Raw genomic sequence first — 20,131 nt, forward strand, 5'->3', positions numbered from 1 at the left:
CTTCTCGACGGAATATTGTCTCTTTGACATGTTCACCATATTCATTCTCTTTAAATGAGCAGGCTTTTTTGCTTCATGTTCTTACCTGGAAAATTTGCAGATTCTGGTTGCTGTGACAAAACTGGCAAACTCGGAGTACTTGAGGAACCCCTTGCAACTTCAGCACAATTAGGATTGGTTGGTTGTTCCACAACAGCTTCAACATTATCATCTGAACCTTCCTCCTGATTCAACAGCCCCTCTTCATCTTCTCTTTCTATAGGAGTTACATGTTCTACAAATGTTTCTGGGAATTCATTTAATACAGTAGGTCTTCGTGAATTATACACTGCCTTATAGTTTTCATTATTTAAGGCTTGAGCAACTTCATCTCCATTCTGTGATGTTGGGTTGTTCAGCATGTCTGCTTGAGTTGATATTTGGTGAATAAGAGGTGCATTGCCATTACTTGCTGTCGAACTACTCCTAATTGGTATTGCTAGAAAAAAGAAATTGCTAGTTACTGATTTTTCTTCTTTTAGGGAATAACCATTTGACTTTTATGTGGGTCTAGGATCAAATTTTGAAATAAAAAAGTAGAATTATGATATATCCAGAATAAACAACAGGGTAAACTAAAAAAACAGGATGTAAGTGGTAAAAAAAGATCAGGATATAAAATTAATAATCCAGGACAGGCTAGAGTAGAAAATAAAAAGTAATCTCAGAAATTATACTGAAAAATAATCCAGGACACAAAATATGATCCTAACCCCCACCCAAGTCAAATGGTAGCTCCCTTACTACACCTAGCTTACAATGTTAATTCAGAGTCATTAATTATACTCACAACTGTCTGCAGTCCTACCATAACACTTTTTACTCCCGTAGTGGTATTAATTCAATGTGGATCCTGAAAAATTTGAAAGATCTTTTGGAGACAATCAGTTCAAGACTATTATCAGAATATAATAGCATTAAAACCTATGATTTTTCAACACTGTATACTTCTATTCCCGACTTAATAACATTATACATCGTTGTTTTTTTTTTAAAAAAGATGGTACACCTAGATACAAATATATAGTTCTTGGTAGAGATTCCTCATACTTTGTAAGAAATATTTCCAAATCACCTACCAAATATACAGAAGATGTTTACAAAATGCTGGAATTTTTAATCAACAACATGTTTGTGCAGTGTGGTGGACGTGTTTTTCAACAAACGGTCACCATTCCAATGGGAACAATTTGTGCTCCTTTACTTGCTGACCTATTCCTTCACTCTTATGAGGCTGACTTTATAGCTGATCTGATCCGAAAGAAAGAATATCGTTTGGCTAGATCCTTTAATCTCAGTTTCCGCTATATAGATGACGTATTATCTTTAAACAATCCTAATTTCAGGGATTTGATACATTGCATATACCCCAAAGAACTTGAGATAATGGATACTACAGACACTGTGAAGTCAGCCTCATATCTTGACCTACACTTAGACATTGATGGTAAAGGAAAACTACTGACCAAACTACGACAAACGTGATGACTTTTCATACAAAATTGTCAACTTTCCTTTCATCTGTGGCAACATCCCTGCAACACCTGCATATGGAGTGTTCATATCACAATTTATACGTTATGCCAGAGCTTGGCAGGTGTTTCTAGAAAGCAGAGGATGCTTACCCAACCGGTGCACATGGTCCATGCTCCCAGTTGTTAGTGGAGTCCGAGTTGCTCATTAGCTTTTGTTATTTTGTATGTATGATTTTAGTTACTTTGTGTTCTTTGTTGTGTGTGTCTGTTTTCCATGCCTGGTCTTTGTCCCTGGATTGCATTCTTTTGATTACCGCTATAACCTTGGTTCCCATGGTTACTCTTTCATACAATAGAAAAAGTTTTATATAAATTGTAGGGCCAAATAAAAAATTGTGCGTGTTTCTGGTTTCACTACCTACCCTATTTTTATTGTCATTTTGGTTTGAGCACTATTAAACTTGAGATTCTGGCCCCATCAACTCAAGGTAAAAAAAAATTCGTAAAAAAAAAGAAATCATTACCTACATTTACCTACCCTATTTTTATAAAAGACATACATTTTTTTGGCCTACCAGTAAGTGCTGACAATGATGGTAATGCAGGTCCAGAAATATTGCAAACACATGCCAAGATTTAAAACCTACGTTTAATGACAAAAAGATTATGGTTCAGACAACTGATAGAATAAGAATGATTACATGACCTGCATTACCATATAATATTTGTCAGTACTTATACATCTTTAATATGAACAGTAATTGAAAAAGAACAGATATGTAGAAACACGACAAATGTGTAAGTGTCACACCTATATATGAAATAACGAGAATACATATGGTGATTATGTCAAAGAGACAACAACCCCACCATGGTGAAAATGTCTGCCCAAGGCCACCCTGATGGGTATTCCTGACAAAGACTCTTGAAATCTTATTCAAAATGTTATCTGAACTGCAAAATTATTAGCACATGAAATGCACTGCAATAATTCATCATCTAAGAAAGATAAATGTAAAATAATTTGGTTGAATGCATTATGAAGAATAAAATTACATTCTCCTGGGATTTGTCATTATAGTACAGTTTAACATATTCATGTATAGTTTTCCCGATTTTCAGGGGTATTTTTTCACAGGTACATGTATCTGTAGTCACTCATAATGACTACTTCCTACTGTAGACATTGTTCAATTTTATTTGAAAGCATTATGTGTGGAGCATTAATATTTCTGTGTATGTTGTACATAATGTTTTCTGTATATGATGTTATATACCCGGTATAAATTAGGTCATAGCCACATTGTCATGTCTGGCTCTCCACTTTCATAGTACTTATATTCTTCCTTTTTGACCTGTTTTACAGACATTAATAAAGTCATATGAGATATCAGTTATGTTATGCCGTATTTGGTATGTACAATGTAACTGTATACTATGATGAGATATGGCAAGCCAAAGCGGACAAAAATGAGCATTTTCTAATATTAAAAAACTATTTTTTAATATTACAAATTTATTTACTAATATTACAAATTAGATTTCTTATATCAAAAAACACTATTTAATATTAAAAAAATCATTTTTTAATATTAAAAATTCAATTGCAAAGTGATTTTCTAATATTACAAATTCATTTTCTAATATTACAAATTCATTTTCCAATATTACAAATTAGATTTCTAATATTACAAAACACATTTTTAATATTAAAAATCAATTGAAATTCTAATATTGAAAAATGATTTTTTAATATTAGAAAATGGATTTGTCGTATTCAATTATGATTTTTTTTTGATATAGCAAAGTGATTTTTTAATATTACAAATTCATTTTCTAATACTACAAATTCATTTTCTATTATTACATATTCAATTTGTAATATTACAAAATGAATTTCTAATATTAAAAAATCTTTTCTAATATTAAAAAAATTATTTTGTAATATTAAAAATTCATTTTCTTATATTACAAAATGTTGATTTTTGTCCACTTTGGCTTGCCATAATGAGAGTTTTAACCGCGAGAACTAAGAAAGATAACTCACATTTCCCCTATCATTCTATTGTAATTTTCTACATCCTCTGACAATTCTAAGATAAACCAAATATCAATTCTTCTTCAATAGACCATTATAATAATTATGTGTCCACATTGTCATATTTCTGTGTTTTTTTCTGAGCATGTTTTACTATATTTTAATTTTACATATATCAGCAAATAAGTATTCAGTCTGTTCTAATCTTACATAATTATTAATTTATACCTAGGCCTTTGACTTTCAAAAGTTCATATATATATATATATATAATACCTCATATTCGAATAGATTCCAAAATCTCCCAAAAATTTGATTTACATACATTAGTATCACTATATTTATACCTGAATAAATGTCTAACCTTCTTTAAATTTACGCTTTTAAGATATGTGGACAGTCATAGACATACAAACATATCCCAAATTTTGTTTGCAAGGAGTATATAAATGGCCAGTTCATGTACAAATTTATAGTTAAAACATTACTTACCATGCCCTACAGGTAATCCATCAATTTGACCTGAAGCTTCAGGAAGTTTGATTTGTTTGTTCCTTTTCGTCTGGAATGTGTTATCTACCTCTCTGGTTGAATTTTTTGTAGGATCTTCAATTTCTCCAGAATTACCACACTCAGATAATTCCACACTTAATAAGTTTAAGTGAGGCATATTGTATTCTTCCCTCCCTGTGGTTACAGGTCCAGGTTGAGGAGGTGTAACCTCACATGGAGTGATTACACCAATGTCTGCTCCAGTCTCAATGCCAGTGTCTTTGTCAGGATTTGAATTTTCAACACATTTCACATCTGTACAGTCAGTTAAATCTTTTGATTCAGATCCAGACAAATTATCAAATCCTTCATGATTTTCAAACCCTATTTTTCTAAGAGTTTGCTCCCTTTCTTCAGACAATTTATTATATTCATGCTTATCCTTCTCCGTCTCATCTCCAACAATTTCAACACTGTTTTTATTACCAGTCTGACATGCATTTAGGTCATCTTGCCTACTACAATCAGAGTGTTTACTAGATGGCCACATTGCATTGTTTTCTTTAGAATTCAGATCCCCAGCCTGAGAACATTTAGCTTTGCTATTAAGAGAATTAGATGTAGAGGAATTTTGTGTCATAGGTAATTTTCTCGATTCACCAAATTTGACAGGAGTCAGAGATTCATCCAATTGGCTAGCTGATGTACTTGTTTCATCTACAACATCTATGTGGACCAAATTTCCTTGCTTACTGGTTTCGTTTCCTCCAGTATAATTTGAAGAATTTCCATTGTTTTTTCTTTTATCAAAATATAAATTACCACTATCATCAGAACCAGGTCTACTTTCAATAAGTGGATTTTTCTCTGGGTCTGATTCACTGAGATTGCCATCATCTGGTTTTGTTTCTTTTCTAAATGCTGTAAAAATATCACACAAATGATAAAAGTACATAATACATTCAACACAGAATGTAAAAGTATACCAATTCAACAAATATCCATCCAATATTCATATTGGCCAAGTTCTGACCAGTCCAATATTAACTGTTTCTTTGTCATCTGGATTTACAGGTGAATTTTATAAAAAAAAAAAAAAACTTTGATAATTCACATTAAAACTGTCTGTGCAGAATAATGGGAAAAGTGAGAAATGTTGACAATGTGAGTGATTGAATTATTTGCAAAGTTCATGAAATATTTTGATTCTCATAATATTGGCTTAGTTAAAATTTACATAAGACTGGGAACTACAACATGTTAGACTGGTTAGACAATAATTGTATAATTGTGTAAGGTTTTCCACATTGGTTTTGTTAATGGTCCTCAACTAGCCACATTGGGATTGGGTTGTGCATCAGTCCAATATGGCAAAACTTAAGGCAGATTACTTAGCCTATATGGAAAACCTTGTGCAACAATACTTTATATATACTATTATATTGCAATCATTGTATTTACAGTACATGAAAAGGGGTTCATCATATCTTTTTATACTACTTAATGACAATCCATATCTTTTCACTGTTACCTCAATGGAAATGATCCGTAAAATCCTGAACTTCCAGAAATTTTAACAAAGGTACTATGGTGATATTCACAATAAGTAGAGCATAATTTGCAGTCAAAATTTGTACAAAATACAGAAAATCTGTATAAGTAAACACCTCTGGCATATACGAACTTAAACTTTATAATGCTACCATACGTATCAATTCAGCCTGGCTCACTATTCTGTTTCACCAACAACTCAAAATATTGCTAAGCCAAATACATGCTGATTCATCTGTGGGGAAAACTGATGAAAATTCGCACATTTACTTTACATTTTATATTTTATACTGCAATTGAAGAAAAGTGTTTTTTTCAATATGAGATTTCTACATACATTTGTATTTAGCACAAAACTGGGAAAAGGGGTTAGAGTAGCCTGACATGTCTTTTATTTCTAAGCCTAAACCATACAAATCACAAAATGAAAAAAATAAAAAGCTTCGCTGAGGCTTACAAGATACAACCACAGCCAGTTGAACTCTGTTCACTTGGGGCAAGCATGGACACAATATTGCACAATATTTTGAAATTCAATTTAAGAAGAAAGTTCTGCTTTCAGGGTGTTTTCATGGATAACTTTGTATTCCATTATCTCAAAACAAGTAAAAAAATAGAGTAAATTTGCTAGTATATTTCCTAAAACACTTGTAAAAAAAACACAAATACAAAAAATATTCATCAAAGTCAAAAATTAACTGACATAACAAAAAAAACCCATAAAATCCATTCAATGATACATCCAATTCTCTACATTTGATACCTCAACAAAAATCGTATAGATAAGTGAGATGTCTACTTATATAGAATGCTCACAGAAAGCTAGCTCAGAAATTGCACAAAAACAAAGTGTCTACAGATGACGACAACAACTGACCTATACCAATATATGACCGCAAATTAAATGTTGTTCATTTTGTTCGTTTTTGATGGATAACTTTAGTTGTAGTGAACCAAATGTCATGAAAAGTTGATAAATTATTACTTGCTGTTAGAAGAAACTGCTATTAATATGGGATCATTAGTTCCGATAGTTCTGCAAGAAAGGGGCTAAAAGGGGTTAAAAAGGTGCTCAATTAAAGTTGATATAGACGGTTTACTGGTATTTCTCATTCAATTTGCCAATTTGACAAACTGAATGAGAAATAAACCTTCAATGACAATGAAAACTATGCTGGCAACAACACAATTGAATAACAATAATGACAACTGCTTCATTACATAATGCAACCGCAAAAATTTGGTTTTATAAAAACTATACCATTATTATTGAGTTAACAAAAGAATGCACATGCATAAAAAGTATGTTTCTGAGTTCACAACAACTTATAAAAGTGACTACCATATATTTTAGAATAAAGTCGTGCACCGAAGATGTCTGCATTTAAATGAGTGTGTATATGTCGACAATTTTTTCAGAGTAGTTACATTCCTTACCAGTGCATAGTGTGTATTTTTACTTTTTAAAACTGCTTATTTTAAAAAACACAATACATATTTAAAAATGATAGAAATGAGATTTTCTTTTTTACAAATACACTGTTTTGGAATTGCATTGTCACATTGTTCTTATCAATCCTGGTCAAGGTGTCATAAAAATGGAATAAGTCCAACATATAAAAACAAATCGTTATCGTTATTACCATCAGCAGCCCAAATTTGTATGATATTATTATGGATACACAGTTCATTTAAACAGAAATCACTGAAAAACAACACACAGACAAAAAACACATCATACACAGCATACACAACTTATGTATAATGTAACAAATAACCAACATTATAAGTAAAATAAAAGAAAATACAGTACTAAAATTTATATATATATATAAAAAATTCATTTATAACAATGTCATCATGAACTTGTGGATCGTTACAGTGTTTCCATCCTCACCATGACAACTGATTGGTTCCTAGTTTTCTTTCCTCTTTTTGTCTACCCTGGACTTAAACCTTTAATAAGCAGCTCAGTGGGAATTTTTAGAAAAGCAGAGGGTGCTTACCCTACCAGTGCACCTGGTCCATGCTCCCAGTTTTAAGTGGAGTATGAGTTGCTCATTTACTTATGTTACTTTGTACATATTAGATTGGTTATTTTATGTTCTTAGTTGTGTGTATTTGTCACTGGATTACATTCTTTCTGATTTCCACTAAAATCTTGGTTCCTTTGATTACTCATACACACAATACATGTATTTTCTCCAGAAGGTTTATCAGGAAAAGAGTGCCTACATGCATTTTAGTGCAATATACATTTGCTGCTGTGTGGAGCTCTATTTTGCAGGTCTTATATAATTACCTTTGCATCTTCGATGTTTGTAGCAGAAAAAGTAGCCTACAATCACAGGCAGCAAGATGAGTACACAGACAGCTACACTGCAAACTATATATATTGTCCTAAAAAAATCAAGTTGTAATTTTGTATAGCACCATAACGTTTGCTTAAGAAATTAAATTATTATATAGATAGCGGTGATTTACCGAATGTTCCCAGTGCAATTTTTTTCAATAATTCACACTGTGAAATAAATTTGGTAATTTCACTCTCGTGCTTTCTCCCACCAAAACGTCATAACATGAATATCAATCCGCTGTTCACAAAATTTTAAATTTATGTTGAAAATACCAATGAACAATGCTGGAAATCTATATAATAAATAGGATAATCAATTGGTTATCGTGAATAACCAAAATATGATCACTCATGCCAAAAACGCATTAAAATTTATAAATTGTGCTCTGAACAAGTTCCGCACAATCATTAAATCTAGGCATTCTTCGGCACTCGTGATCATATTTTGGTTATTCACTCTAGGTAATTTCACTCTCGTGCTTTCTCCCACCAAAACGTCACAATGTGAATATCAATCCGTCGTACACAAAATTTTAAATTTATGTTGAAAATACCAATGAACAATGCTGGAAATCTATATAATAAATAGGATAATCAATTGGTTATCGTGAATAATCAAAATGTGATCACTTGTGCCAAGAACGCATTAAAATTTAACTTGTGCGCTGAACAAGTTAAGCACACTCGTTAAATCTAGGCATTCTTCAGCACTCGTGATCATATTTTGGTTATTCAGTCTTTCCAATTAATTAATCTATTATGCTTCACAGGGTGCAGCTTGATATTACCACATTAACCCAGGTTTTTTTTTTAATTTAATTAATTGTTAATCACTGCTTCAATATCTGCAATTGTATACAGTAATTACAGAATAACAATATGCATGCTACTCAATAATTTGAATAAAAAATGGACCAATGAATACTTACCATTTACTAGTATTATCTTTATCATCTAAATCCTTAGTAGGTGAGGTAGGAGCTTAAAAAATATGAATAAAGTACATAAATTGCCAATCAACAGTTGGGTATCAAAAAGCCTAGAGAAAATTAAAGCACTGAGTCACTAGTAAAAAATAATTTTTTTCACACAATGAAAAAATAAGTTTTGTAGCATGCTCAGTAGTTTAATGAATACTTAATCTGGACTTATAAATAATGTCTAATATCTTTCTGGTTTGATTATATTAATTTCCTAAGATGGTTAGATAAATCACATCTGTATTTAAACTTATTTCTAGAGTAATCATTATGCACTGCATACCTTGTGTTGATATTGTAGTTATTTCAGTACAAACTCTATCACTTTTTATTGAACCACTGTCAGTTTCAATCTCATTCTCTTTGCATCTAAATAAAAAAGTTGATGTGAAGAAAAGTTTGCATTTTAGAATTTTTACAAATACTAGCACTAAAGGAAATTATGGCCCAGTCTTCTAATTGTGATATGACACCTTGGAATACAATTTCAAAGAGATCCATCCAAGTTATTGTTAGGACACCAAAAAATATAGATGCTGAATAATGCCGCTGATTCTTTTTGGGTTGTACAGAAATCCATGAACAGTTTAACAAGGAGTTATGACATTGTCACCATGGTTACAGTCACATAATGTTCCTGCAATATTCAGGACAACAATATGGAAACTCAAAATTCATTTAATGACAAATCACAATATTGGTTATGCACATTGTATGGCACAAACTAATATATCGTCGTTGATTTGTGACATTGCTTTTAGTGCAAAATTTGCAAAACAATCTAGGAACACCAGAAAAAATAATATAGCTTTACAACAAGGATGTTTGTTTATCGACAATTTCTTCATCAAACTTTTTTTTGGAAAATCAAAACAGATGATCTAAATTCTTTATTACAGGATAAGGGTGCCATATTTCTTATTCCATAAATCTGTGCTATCCTCTTTTGGTCTCTCTACCAAAGACTATGATTGGGATTAATAGTCTATGTACTGGATTCCTAATATCCACAAGAATCCATACAAACAACATTAGATAGCTGGATCTCCAAAATTTACCACCAAACCTCTTTCAAAACTTTTAACTTCTAAACTCACAGCTGTCAAAGAGGGTCTGCAGTCATACTACAATACTTGTTACTCCTGTAGTCATATTAATTCAATGTGGATCCTGAAAAATTTGAAAGATCTTCTGGAGACCATCAGTTCTAGACTATTATCAGAATATAATAGCATTAAAACCTATGATTTTCCAACACTGAATACTTCTATTCCCCATACTCAGACCCCAACATAAAAACATTACACATCGTTATTTTTCCAAAAAAGATGGTACACCTAGATACAAATATATAGTTCTTGGTAGAGATTCCTCATACTTTGTAAGAAATAATTCCAAATCATCTTCCAAATACACAGGAGATGTTTACAAAGCCCTAGAAATTCTAATCGACAATATATTTGTCCAGTGTGGTGGACGTGTTTTTAAACAAACGGTCGGCATTCCAATGGGAACAAATTGTTTTCCTCTACTTCCTGACCTATTCCTTCACTCTTATGCGACTGACTTAATAGCTGACCTGATCAGAAAGAAAGAATATTGTTTGGCTAGATCCTTCAATCTCAGTTTCCGCTATATAGATGACGTATTATCTTTAAACAATCTTAATTTTGGGGATTTGATACATCACATCTACCCCAAAGAACTTGAGATCAAGGATACTACAGACACTGTGAAGTCAGCCTCATATCTTGACCTACACTGTAAAGTTAAACTATTGACCAAACTTTACAACAAACATGATGATTTTTCATTCAAAATTGTCGCCTTTCCTTTCATCTGTGGCAACATCCCTTCAGCACCTGCATATGGAGTGTTCATATCACAACTCATACATTATGCCAGAGCTTGCCGAAACTATGCAGACTCTTTTGTATCGCGCTAGACTTCTAACAAGAATCCAATGCTTCTTACTGCAGTTTACCTAGCTTAAGGATGGGTTAATTTAATTGCTATGTAAACATATGCTACTCATGGTTACTGGTAATTGATTTGCTCCAATGTCACAGTTGATGAACTTGGCTTAAAAGACTGTCATTTGTGTTTTATTAAAATCTAATAACCATAAAGATATTTTTTGCTAATAAAGTTGTCCAAGCCATTAAAGACACCTAGCCTTTACAAAATATTAGCTTGTGAACCTGAAGTATGGTTAAAAATATGATATAATGAACATGACATGTTAAAATCTGTATCACATGCGGTATCAACCCTCGACCTATATCACTCCACGGGCCGGTCTCAGGCTGATACTGCATGGAATACAGTTTTCAAATTACAACTTGAACCAAAGTACATTAATGTTTCTAGGGTTTAACTCTATATGCATGTCACACATTAATCTTGCTTTTACCCAAACCTACCAATACTAAATTGGCTAAATTTTTGCATACGTTACATATTTTGGCACTTTTAAGAGAAGGGCCAAATCAACCAAAACAAAACCTCGACCAAGATACCCCAATTTACAGTACTTGATTCACCCTATTTTGACTCAGTCAGGACCTGCATCTTACTTTGTTTTGGCTTTACAAAGACTATTGTCATTGCTGGATTTATACATTTCCATTCCACAGTTGTCACAATTGCCTGAAAAAAAAGGATATGAATATAACAATTTTGAGATAAGTTACTCAGTTAAGCACAGATTCATGTAAAGAAATCTTTAACTCTTCTAAATCTAATGTTCTATCTCAACATAATTTTGTTCAGAAGTTTTAAGATAAAACAAGAGGCTCCAAGGAGCCTAATTGGCTCAACTGGTTAATCTTTTGCTTTTCAAGGGCAATAAATCTAACAAGGAGTTGTCTGATAATTTTGACTCATGTAGACTTTGGTAGTACTTATACAATCAATTGAAAGTTACTCTATCTACTATAGTTTTCAAGATACTGGCTGAAAACTGCTGAAAAACATCATTTTTGCCCTTTAAGGACAATAACTTGAACAATGTGTCGTCTAACAACAATGTCCTTGCAGACTTTTGTAGGCCTTAACATAAGGATCATGTAAGCAAATGAAAGTTTCTTCCTATCTTTCATAGTTTTCAAGATATTGGCTGACAACTATAAGAAACATAATTTTTATCCTTTAAGGGAAAAAAACTCTTTCAAGGAGTTGTCTGACAACTTTACAGACAATACAGACTTTTGTAGGCTTTATAATAAGAATTTAAAGAATTTGACTAAACCAAGTTGTTTTGGAGATATGTATCAAAAAATTTGACCGAGCCCTTTGTTGTATATTAAGTAACAGTAGCCATGTTTTTCGGCAGATCGAAAATCCCCACATGACCTTTACATGGAATAACCTAAGAAATATTTCTACTAAGTTTGGTTCTTATTGGTCTGGTAGTTACAGAGGAGAAGATTTTTGAAAGAAAAACATTATTTACTATTTTTAATAAAAGAGCAAAATAATGTTGAAAAAGGGCTATTACTCCAACAAGGCTTAACAGATTAAACAGAAAATTTACAAATAGATATTCATTCTGCTGAATTCTTTAACCCATGTCTGAATTTGGCTTAACTTAAATGTTTAGGAGATACGTTCGAAAAAATCTGACTCCAATGTCCTATTTTCAGAAACCATGGCCATGTTTTTCAATGGATCAAAAATCTCTACAACAATTCTATGCAGAATACCCTATGGAACATTCATACCAAGTTTGGTTCCAATTGATCAAGTAATGTCAGGGGAGAAGATTTTTGGAAGGAAAAACATAAAAAAAACATCAAAAACATGGCTATAAATCCAATATGGCCTAACAGATTAAACAGAAAATTTACTAACAGGTAGATCTCAACATGTTGAACCCATCAATTCTTGATAAGAATTTGGCTAAACCTAACAGTATGCGAAAAACTACTATTCCACTCCTATGTTCTATTTTTAGTAATGGTGGACACGTTTTTAGATGGATAAAAAATCCCCACTTCAGTTCTATACAGGATATTGCAAGGAACATTCATTTTCTGAAAATGAAGCAAATGCTATGGTTGATACAGACATTACAGAAGTTGAGAAAACTGAAAATGTAGAGGTTCATCCAAATAGAAAGCAAAATAATAAGGCAGTGCCTGGAAAACAAAATGAAAACAAAGGTAACCGTCAACAGAAACAAGGTAGTGGTACAAAAAAGGACAAAAATCAAGGGCCAATAGACAGGCATGTACAAACACCTCAGATGGCAGGAAGACAAACACCAAGATACAAAGCACAAATTTAGATGAAAATAGTCCTGAAGCGAGCTCGCCAATTCAAAGCAAAGAAAACATGGCCTCTTATTCCGGAGTTGTAATCAATAACAACACTTTAAATGCTGAACACTCACAACATAAGACGAATGATGATGAAAAATATGATTCTAGTAACTTTGTCAAGCCTATTTTTATTAAAGATGTACATGGCGCAACAAAGCCCCCAAGGTCTCTATGGCTAACCAACATAGAGATATGTAAAGCCATGGGACAACAAATCCCGCCTGAGTGCATCAAGGGAATTCAGAGAGTTAGAGAAATGTGGAAGGTGTATCTCAATAATGAGGAGGACAGACTGTCTATGTTAGTGACAGGGGTCAATCTTCGTGGCAGGAAGATTCCTCTGTACTCGCAAAATCCTTATAACCCTGGTATTTAACACCTGATACCATCAAAATCACAGTGAAAAATGTCCCTATCTCAGCGGATGTCAGGCAGATTAAACGCACATTGACCTTAAATGGATGTGAAATAGTTAATTTTTCACGAGAAAGGCTAAGGGTAAATGGAAAGTTAACAGACTGTCAGACTGGAAATAGAGTTGTGATAAGTAAAGTCCTGAAAATGCCCATACCAAGAAACTTACAAATAGGGAAATATATGGCTCTAGTGTTTCATGCAGGTCAACCAGAATTTAAGGAAAAATTGTCAGCAGAAACAGATAAAAAATGTCACAAATGCTTGAGTCCAGATCATTTAATATATGAATGCCCAAATGACTGGGTCTGCAGAACTTGCCATGAGACAGGACATAAAATGATAGATTGCCCTAAATCGTTTAGGGAAGAGGAACATTCATACCAAGTTTGGTTTCAATTGGTCAAGTAGTGTGAGATAAGGAGATTTTCGAATAATAAAATAACATTAAAAAAAACAAAAAACACACCAAAAAAGAGCAATATCTCCAACATGGCTTTACAGATTAAAACCGAAATTAAACCACAGATAGATCTCATCAGACTGAACACTTTTACCTTGTCAGAATTTGGCTAAAACTAACAGTTTTGGAGATATATGCGAATAACTAATGTCTGATCCCTATATTTTTAGTAACTGCGGCCATGTTTTTTGACAGATCAAATATCCACACATCAGTTCTATGCAGGATACCCCAAGGAAAATTCAAATCAATTTTGATTCTAATTGGTCAAGTAGTGTCAGAGGAGAAGAGTTTTGAGAAATTATTAATGACGACAACAACAACAGATGCCAAGTGATGGCAATGGCTCGCATGGCCTCCAGCCAGGTGAGCTAAAAAGGAAATGATGGACGGTAGAAGAAATTCTGAAATTCTGAAAATTCCCATTTTTACATTTTTTTCAATTTTACAGTAACTGTACCCCCAAAAGAAATCTAAGAACCTGAATTGATCAGATATGTTGAGTATATCATTATCTTAAGTGTAAATCCCTTAAATATGATTTTTATACGGTATGCTATGAAAGAGAATTATGTTTAATACTGAGACCAGTTTTCCAGGGATAGGGGTAATATTTTTAACAATTTTTGAAAATTCATTCTTGAAAATTAGTTTTTCGTGGTTTATTTATGCAGTGAATTAAATGAACTATCAAATGATACCAAATCTAATTGTTTTAGTTAAGCAATAACTTTGAATTTATATGAATTTTTACAGAAAAAATAAAAAATCACATTTTTCACCATTTTTTTTTTTAATAAATTCTGACTACGAAATCACCACAATTTATCAACAGAACCCAAAAAGTATAAATTTTGATAATACTAAACAGAAAATACCAAATAAGCTATTTTCTACTGAAACATAAATACTCTAGGGGTTTTGACATGGAAAAATATGCCAATTTCAGAGGTTTATCAATGGGGTAGGGGAACATTTCTTCATTTTACCCAAAAACCCTTAATGTTACCGCAACTTTCTTGGTACCATTGTAAAGCTAAGACATTTGACTACATGATGATACATATAAATGTAGTTTACTTCACTTTGTACAAAGAAGAAGTCCAAAGAATAAAAAAAAACATAAAAAATGTATTTTTGTCTCAACGAGGTATAAAAAGTAGCAAAAAAATACAAAAATGCTTCAGTTTATTTTTTGGCAACAAAAAGATACACAAATGGGAGGTATAAGGGAACCTGAAAACATATTTTGGTTAATAAGTTGGGGGGGGTGCAATAGGGGTTATCTCAGCCCATGTACTACATCAAATTCTCTTAAAACACTTATCTTGCAAAATTGCAATAAGCATAGGATTACCTTTTTCATTACAAAAAATCCAGCCAAGTACAGTAAGTATGAGCTTACCATTGTTCCCTAACTTATATACTGCACAGTTATTACAGTTTAGACCTTTGTTTTCTAATTCATATCCTGCGTAATTAAATAGATTTACCATTGTTTCCTAACTTTTATACTGCACAGTTAATACAGTTTAGACCTTTGTTCTCTAACTCATATCTGCATAGTTAAATATATTTACCTTTGTTCCCTTACTCATATTTTGCACAGTTAGATTTTTTACAATAAAGCTAACCTTTGTTTTCTAATTCACATCCTGCACAGTTTTAGTTTAAGCTTACCTTCGTTCTTTAACTCATATCCTGCAAAGTTACAGTCATATTGTGCTTTTCGACAGTTATCTGGATCTCCATAGTAACCTTTGCTGCGATCACAGAGACATTGATAACTGATAGTGCTTAGGTACTTGGATTCTAAAAATAGAGTACAGAAAATGTATCAAGTATTAAAATGGAAATATAAGAGAACATAATCCAGGGATAATGTATAAACAACGAAAATAGACAAATTCAACAAAGACCATGCAACAACCAAGATAACTTGCACATAGGAACAGAAGTAAATGAGGAACCCCAAAAAAAACTGGGAGCATGGACCACGTGTCCTGGGAGATTGGCCCAGGTACACAGGTAGGGTAAGCAAAAATATGTAAAATAAAACTGACGTAGGAGCTCATTATTTTACGATTCCCAATTTTTTTCAGGATGTCAAATAACTGTGAAATTATTATCCTTTATAAGTATAAAATGAAAAATTAATCAAATGGTTTACAGGACACAGCTTGATATAACCTCAGTGGTTGAACCCAGAAAAGTAAGACAAAGATCATTCAAGTTTTATACAGATCTGTTTTATCTGTCAGAAAATATGCACATAAAAACATAAATTAAATACATGTCGAAAATATTGCTACCCACATTTTTACAGTTACCATTTTAAAATAAAATGCTTCAGCATGGAGTGCAGCTAGATGTACCTGTAGAGGTCAAACATGAACAGATGGGGCAAATATGGACACAAAATTCAAGCTTGATACAGCTATCAATTTTGATTGTCATTTAATGTATGATACAGGATAATATTTTGACTAGAATAGAAGCAGTCAAATAGCTTAAAAACTAAAGGACTATTAAAAGAAAACAAGACAAAGTACTTTCTATAAATCCCAGAATTTTATTTCTGTAGGGACTATGATAAATAAAAGGCAAAAACCTAGATCAAAAGAAATACACAATTCAGAATGTCAAGATATTTGGTGGAAGCATCTGTGAGTCCAAAAACAGGAAAATGGTGTATATTTGTATGAATTACATGTAACTCAAAAATGTAAAATCCAAAATATATAAAAATCAAAAGAGAGCTTACACTAATAGAAATGAACTATTCAACAAACCTTTATGAAAGTTGGGCAAACTTAAGTAATTCCCCTTTTTTATGAACAAAGTCCCATCAATTAAAAATGAAAAATCAAAAAGTTTAAAAAAAAAATAAAGGGAGCTCACATCAATGAAACAAAACAATTCACCAAAGTTTCATGAAAATAGGTGCAACCACTATTGAGTTATAGTTTGAAAACTATGACATTCCCCATCCTTTTTAATAAAGTCTGAATTGTAAAATCACATCAATCAAAGGAAACAATTCACCACAGTTTCACAAAAATTGATGGCAGCATTTTTAAGTGATTGTGCAAAGTGGGAATGACAGACGGACGGACTGACGGGTAGACACCAGTATACCATAATTCTTTTAATGTTTATTCATTGAACTTGTGCTGAAGGGAGCATTTATCTTGTAATACCTTTATAAAGAATTCAAGTATCCAGAGTTCTCCCCAGGGCAATATGGTGCTGTGGGACCCAACATATTTGTGAAATTTTCATATATACCACAGCACTTTAATTGGCCATAGCACTAATTTAGCAGATACTGTAACTTTTAAATGTAATTAATTTTTAATAGTTATCTTATTACGTTCAAAATAAAGGGTTGTGCTGCGCTACATTTTGCTCCTTTCAAAATTCCTTGGGAATTCACTGTATAATACTAGTGTTTAAATATTGTAATATAATTGTTTAGATCACTTAAATACTTTGAGGAGGAAAGTTGTATTACTGTGAAAGTACTTTTATTCATGGGTAGCAATTTTCATGGTTTAGGGAAAACTTACCAGTTCGTTGATTCTTGAATTTGTGGATCACACATCTTTTTCATACAAATGAATGGAAAATTTACTTTTCTTTGGGAACTAAATTTCATGGTAAACCAAACCCACTAAAACCATGAAAATTGGTACCCAACGAAAAAGAATACTTTCACAGTATATAATGCTCATATTGCTTTGTCTTCAAAGAAAAAAACAAATACATGTATAATTCATTTTTGCCAACAGCTTCAGTGAATTCAGTTGTACAATGTAATAATTAAATCTCTAAGTTTTAAACTCAGTCTTTTTAGATTGTATCTCACTTGTGTCACACTTGGGAATATTCTGACAGACAGAAGTCTCCCCCTCTGCATCAACTGTGTTGATTTTATCCAATGTGAACTGGTCAGGGCCACAATCATAGCAGGAATCATAACCTTGGTCCTTCTTACAGAGCGTAAACCCTTGACCTACAATATTTGAATACAATAATGGAGAATGAAAGGGAAATGTCTTCAAGACAACTATAACAATATTAGAATTAAAATATAATTTATACAAAAATATCAAACAGCAAGAATTTTACTTCAAATTCAAAACTGTTATATACAGATCAAAGAACAAAGAACAGTATAAAATGTTTGACCTGGTTGTAATGCATTGAAATAACTTTTTCAGAGACATTTGAGGTGTTTCAGAAAACCACCAACAAATATTACAGAAAAAATGAAAAAAGGTAGACCTTAAAATGCATAGAGAAGGGATCAAGTGGCAGATATGAAAAATTGGGAAGATCTAGAAACGGGGCCATATGAAGACAGCTTCATGGCTGCCTATGCCCCAGAAAGGGTAATAGTAAGATGCAATGAAATGTAACTGAAATTGATTAATGAATACTCTGAACTGTAGTTTTGACATTAGAGGTATAGATATGGAGGATGACATTTTTACAGCTTAAAGTGATGGGATTTACATGCCTTTTTTAAATCTTTAGATACCAATTGAATGCATTTTTTTGGTGATACATTTGTACTAGTATTATAAAATGATAAATGATAGGCATTGAAAATTAGAAACAATTCCCTTTTTGCTTAATTGTGAAGAATGGTATAACACATTTTCAATTGGAGAATGGATATGGTGAATATGCAATGCACTGCAAAAACAATTAGCTATTTTCATTTTAACTTTCTTTTCAATTCTGCCTCAGCACTTACATTGGCATTGAAAGGTGGCATTTACAAGTGAAGAATGAATTCAAGCACTATATCTAAAACTATTAAGGCTTACTATTATCTGCCTGATTTGTACAAAAGTGTGTCCTTGTTTTTATAGAGTCCACATATTTCTTATTGGAATTAAATTAAAGTTTTTTTGCTTTCAAAAACTTATGTCTCCCCCATCTGTTTGAAGGGGTATAACTTAAACAAAATTAAGTGAATCATTAATTCCATTTAATATGCACAACGTCATATCATGTCCAAACTACCTACAAAGCTTCATGAAATTTGTTCCAGTAGTTTCCAAGAAGCTTACAAAAATGATACAAACAGAAAGACAGACAGACGGACAGGGCAAAAACAATATGTCTCCCCTAAAGTGATGGGAAACAGTTAAGTCAATTTGTGGAGGCAAAAGCAATCAACTCCCTGTTGCAATGATATATAATCTCAATGTATAATGGTAATTGGAAATCAATGAATGCAAAGTTTCATCAAATTCTTAAAAAAATACTGCATAAAAAACCAAAACTCAATGAACACTAAAACACTATATGCCCCTGTCCTTTTTTCACTGCTTTAATTCCCATAATTCTTTTGTGGAAACATATAATACCTAAAATAAATAGCAGTGTTCCAGGTCATCCACCTCACAACAAATTCCATTTAAAAAAGAACATGTAGCTAAAAAGGACCACAATTATTTGTGGCTATATGAAAATCATTTTTAGCATTATGATTGTTATATGATGTGTGGATGTACAAATGAGCAGTAGAACAGACAAATTGGTATCTGTTGTAGATTGGTCTTTTATAGTCTTACTAGTATTGCAAATAACCGTAAAGCAGCATATGGTATTTCCACTGGTGTCTTTTCTTTGTTTCTGGCCTATTTTACAGTCTAGTGCTAATGTCACAGCAAAAACCTGAAAAACAAGATGTCAAAATTAAGCATATTTGTTTCCTAAAAAGTTCTTTTATATCTCTTTTTTTTTAAGTCCCTGTGTACTCATCCTATTTACCAAAAATATATTGAGTTATAATCTAATGTTACTAAATTAATAAACATCCTAGTGCTAAGGCACTCACCATTTTATTAGTGATGAGGAGAATGGGATAAAAAAGAAAATTATACCAAATTTCACCCTCCCCTCCCCCACCCCCCCCCCAAAAAAAAAAAAAATAATTCTTAACAACGTAAAATTATTAATAAAAAAATTAAATTCAGTTGCAGCT

The 20,131-nt window shown here is 32.2% G+C and overlaps 1 protein-coding gene across 2 annotated transcripts in view; it reads right to left on the reverse strand.

The window, feature by feature from the left end:
• LOC148600788 (uncharacterized) overlaps positions 1 to 20,131 on the reverse strand; it is a 42,236-nt gene that overhangs the window by 12,065 nt on the left and 10,040 nt on the right. For both annotated transcript variants that reach the window (XM_088554514.1, XM_088554512.1), the window contains exons 3-11: positions 19,719 to 19,821; positions 17,999 to 18,145; positions 15,811 to 15,942; positions 11,508 to 11,580; positions 9,215 to 9,300; positions 8,881 to 8,932; positions 7,898 to 7,995; positions 4,045 to 4,965; positions 86 to 478 (exon numbers count right to left, since the gene is read on the reverse strand). In XM_088554514.1, coding sequence (XP_088410640.1) covers positions 86 to 478; positions 4,045 to 4,965; positions 7,898 to 7,995; positions 8,881 to 8,932; positions 9,215 to 9,300; positions 11,508 to 11,580; positions 15,811 to 15,942; positions 17,999 to 18,145; positions 19,719 to 19,821 — 2,005 coding nt within the window. The remainder of the gene's footprint in view (positions 1 to 85; positions 479 to 4,044; positions 4,966 to 7,897; positions 7,996 to 8,880; positions 8,933 to 9,214; positions 9,301 to 11,507; positions 11,581 to 15,810; positions 15,943 to 17,998; positions 18,146 to 19,718; positions 19,822 to 20,131) is intronic.

The sequence above is a fragment of the Perna viridis genome, chromosome 12, assembly GCF_037379345.1.
Source record: "Perna viridis isolate PV_CMFRI_1.1 ecotype Kerala chromosome 12, ASM3737934v1, whole genome shotgun sequence".
NCBI lineage: Eukaryota > Metazoa > Mollusca > Bivalvia > Mytilida > Mytilidae > Perna > Perna viridis.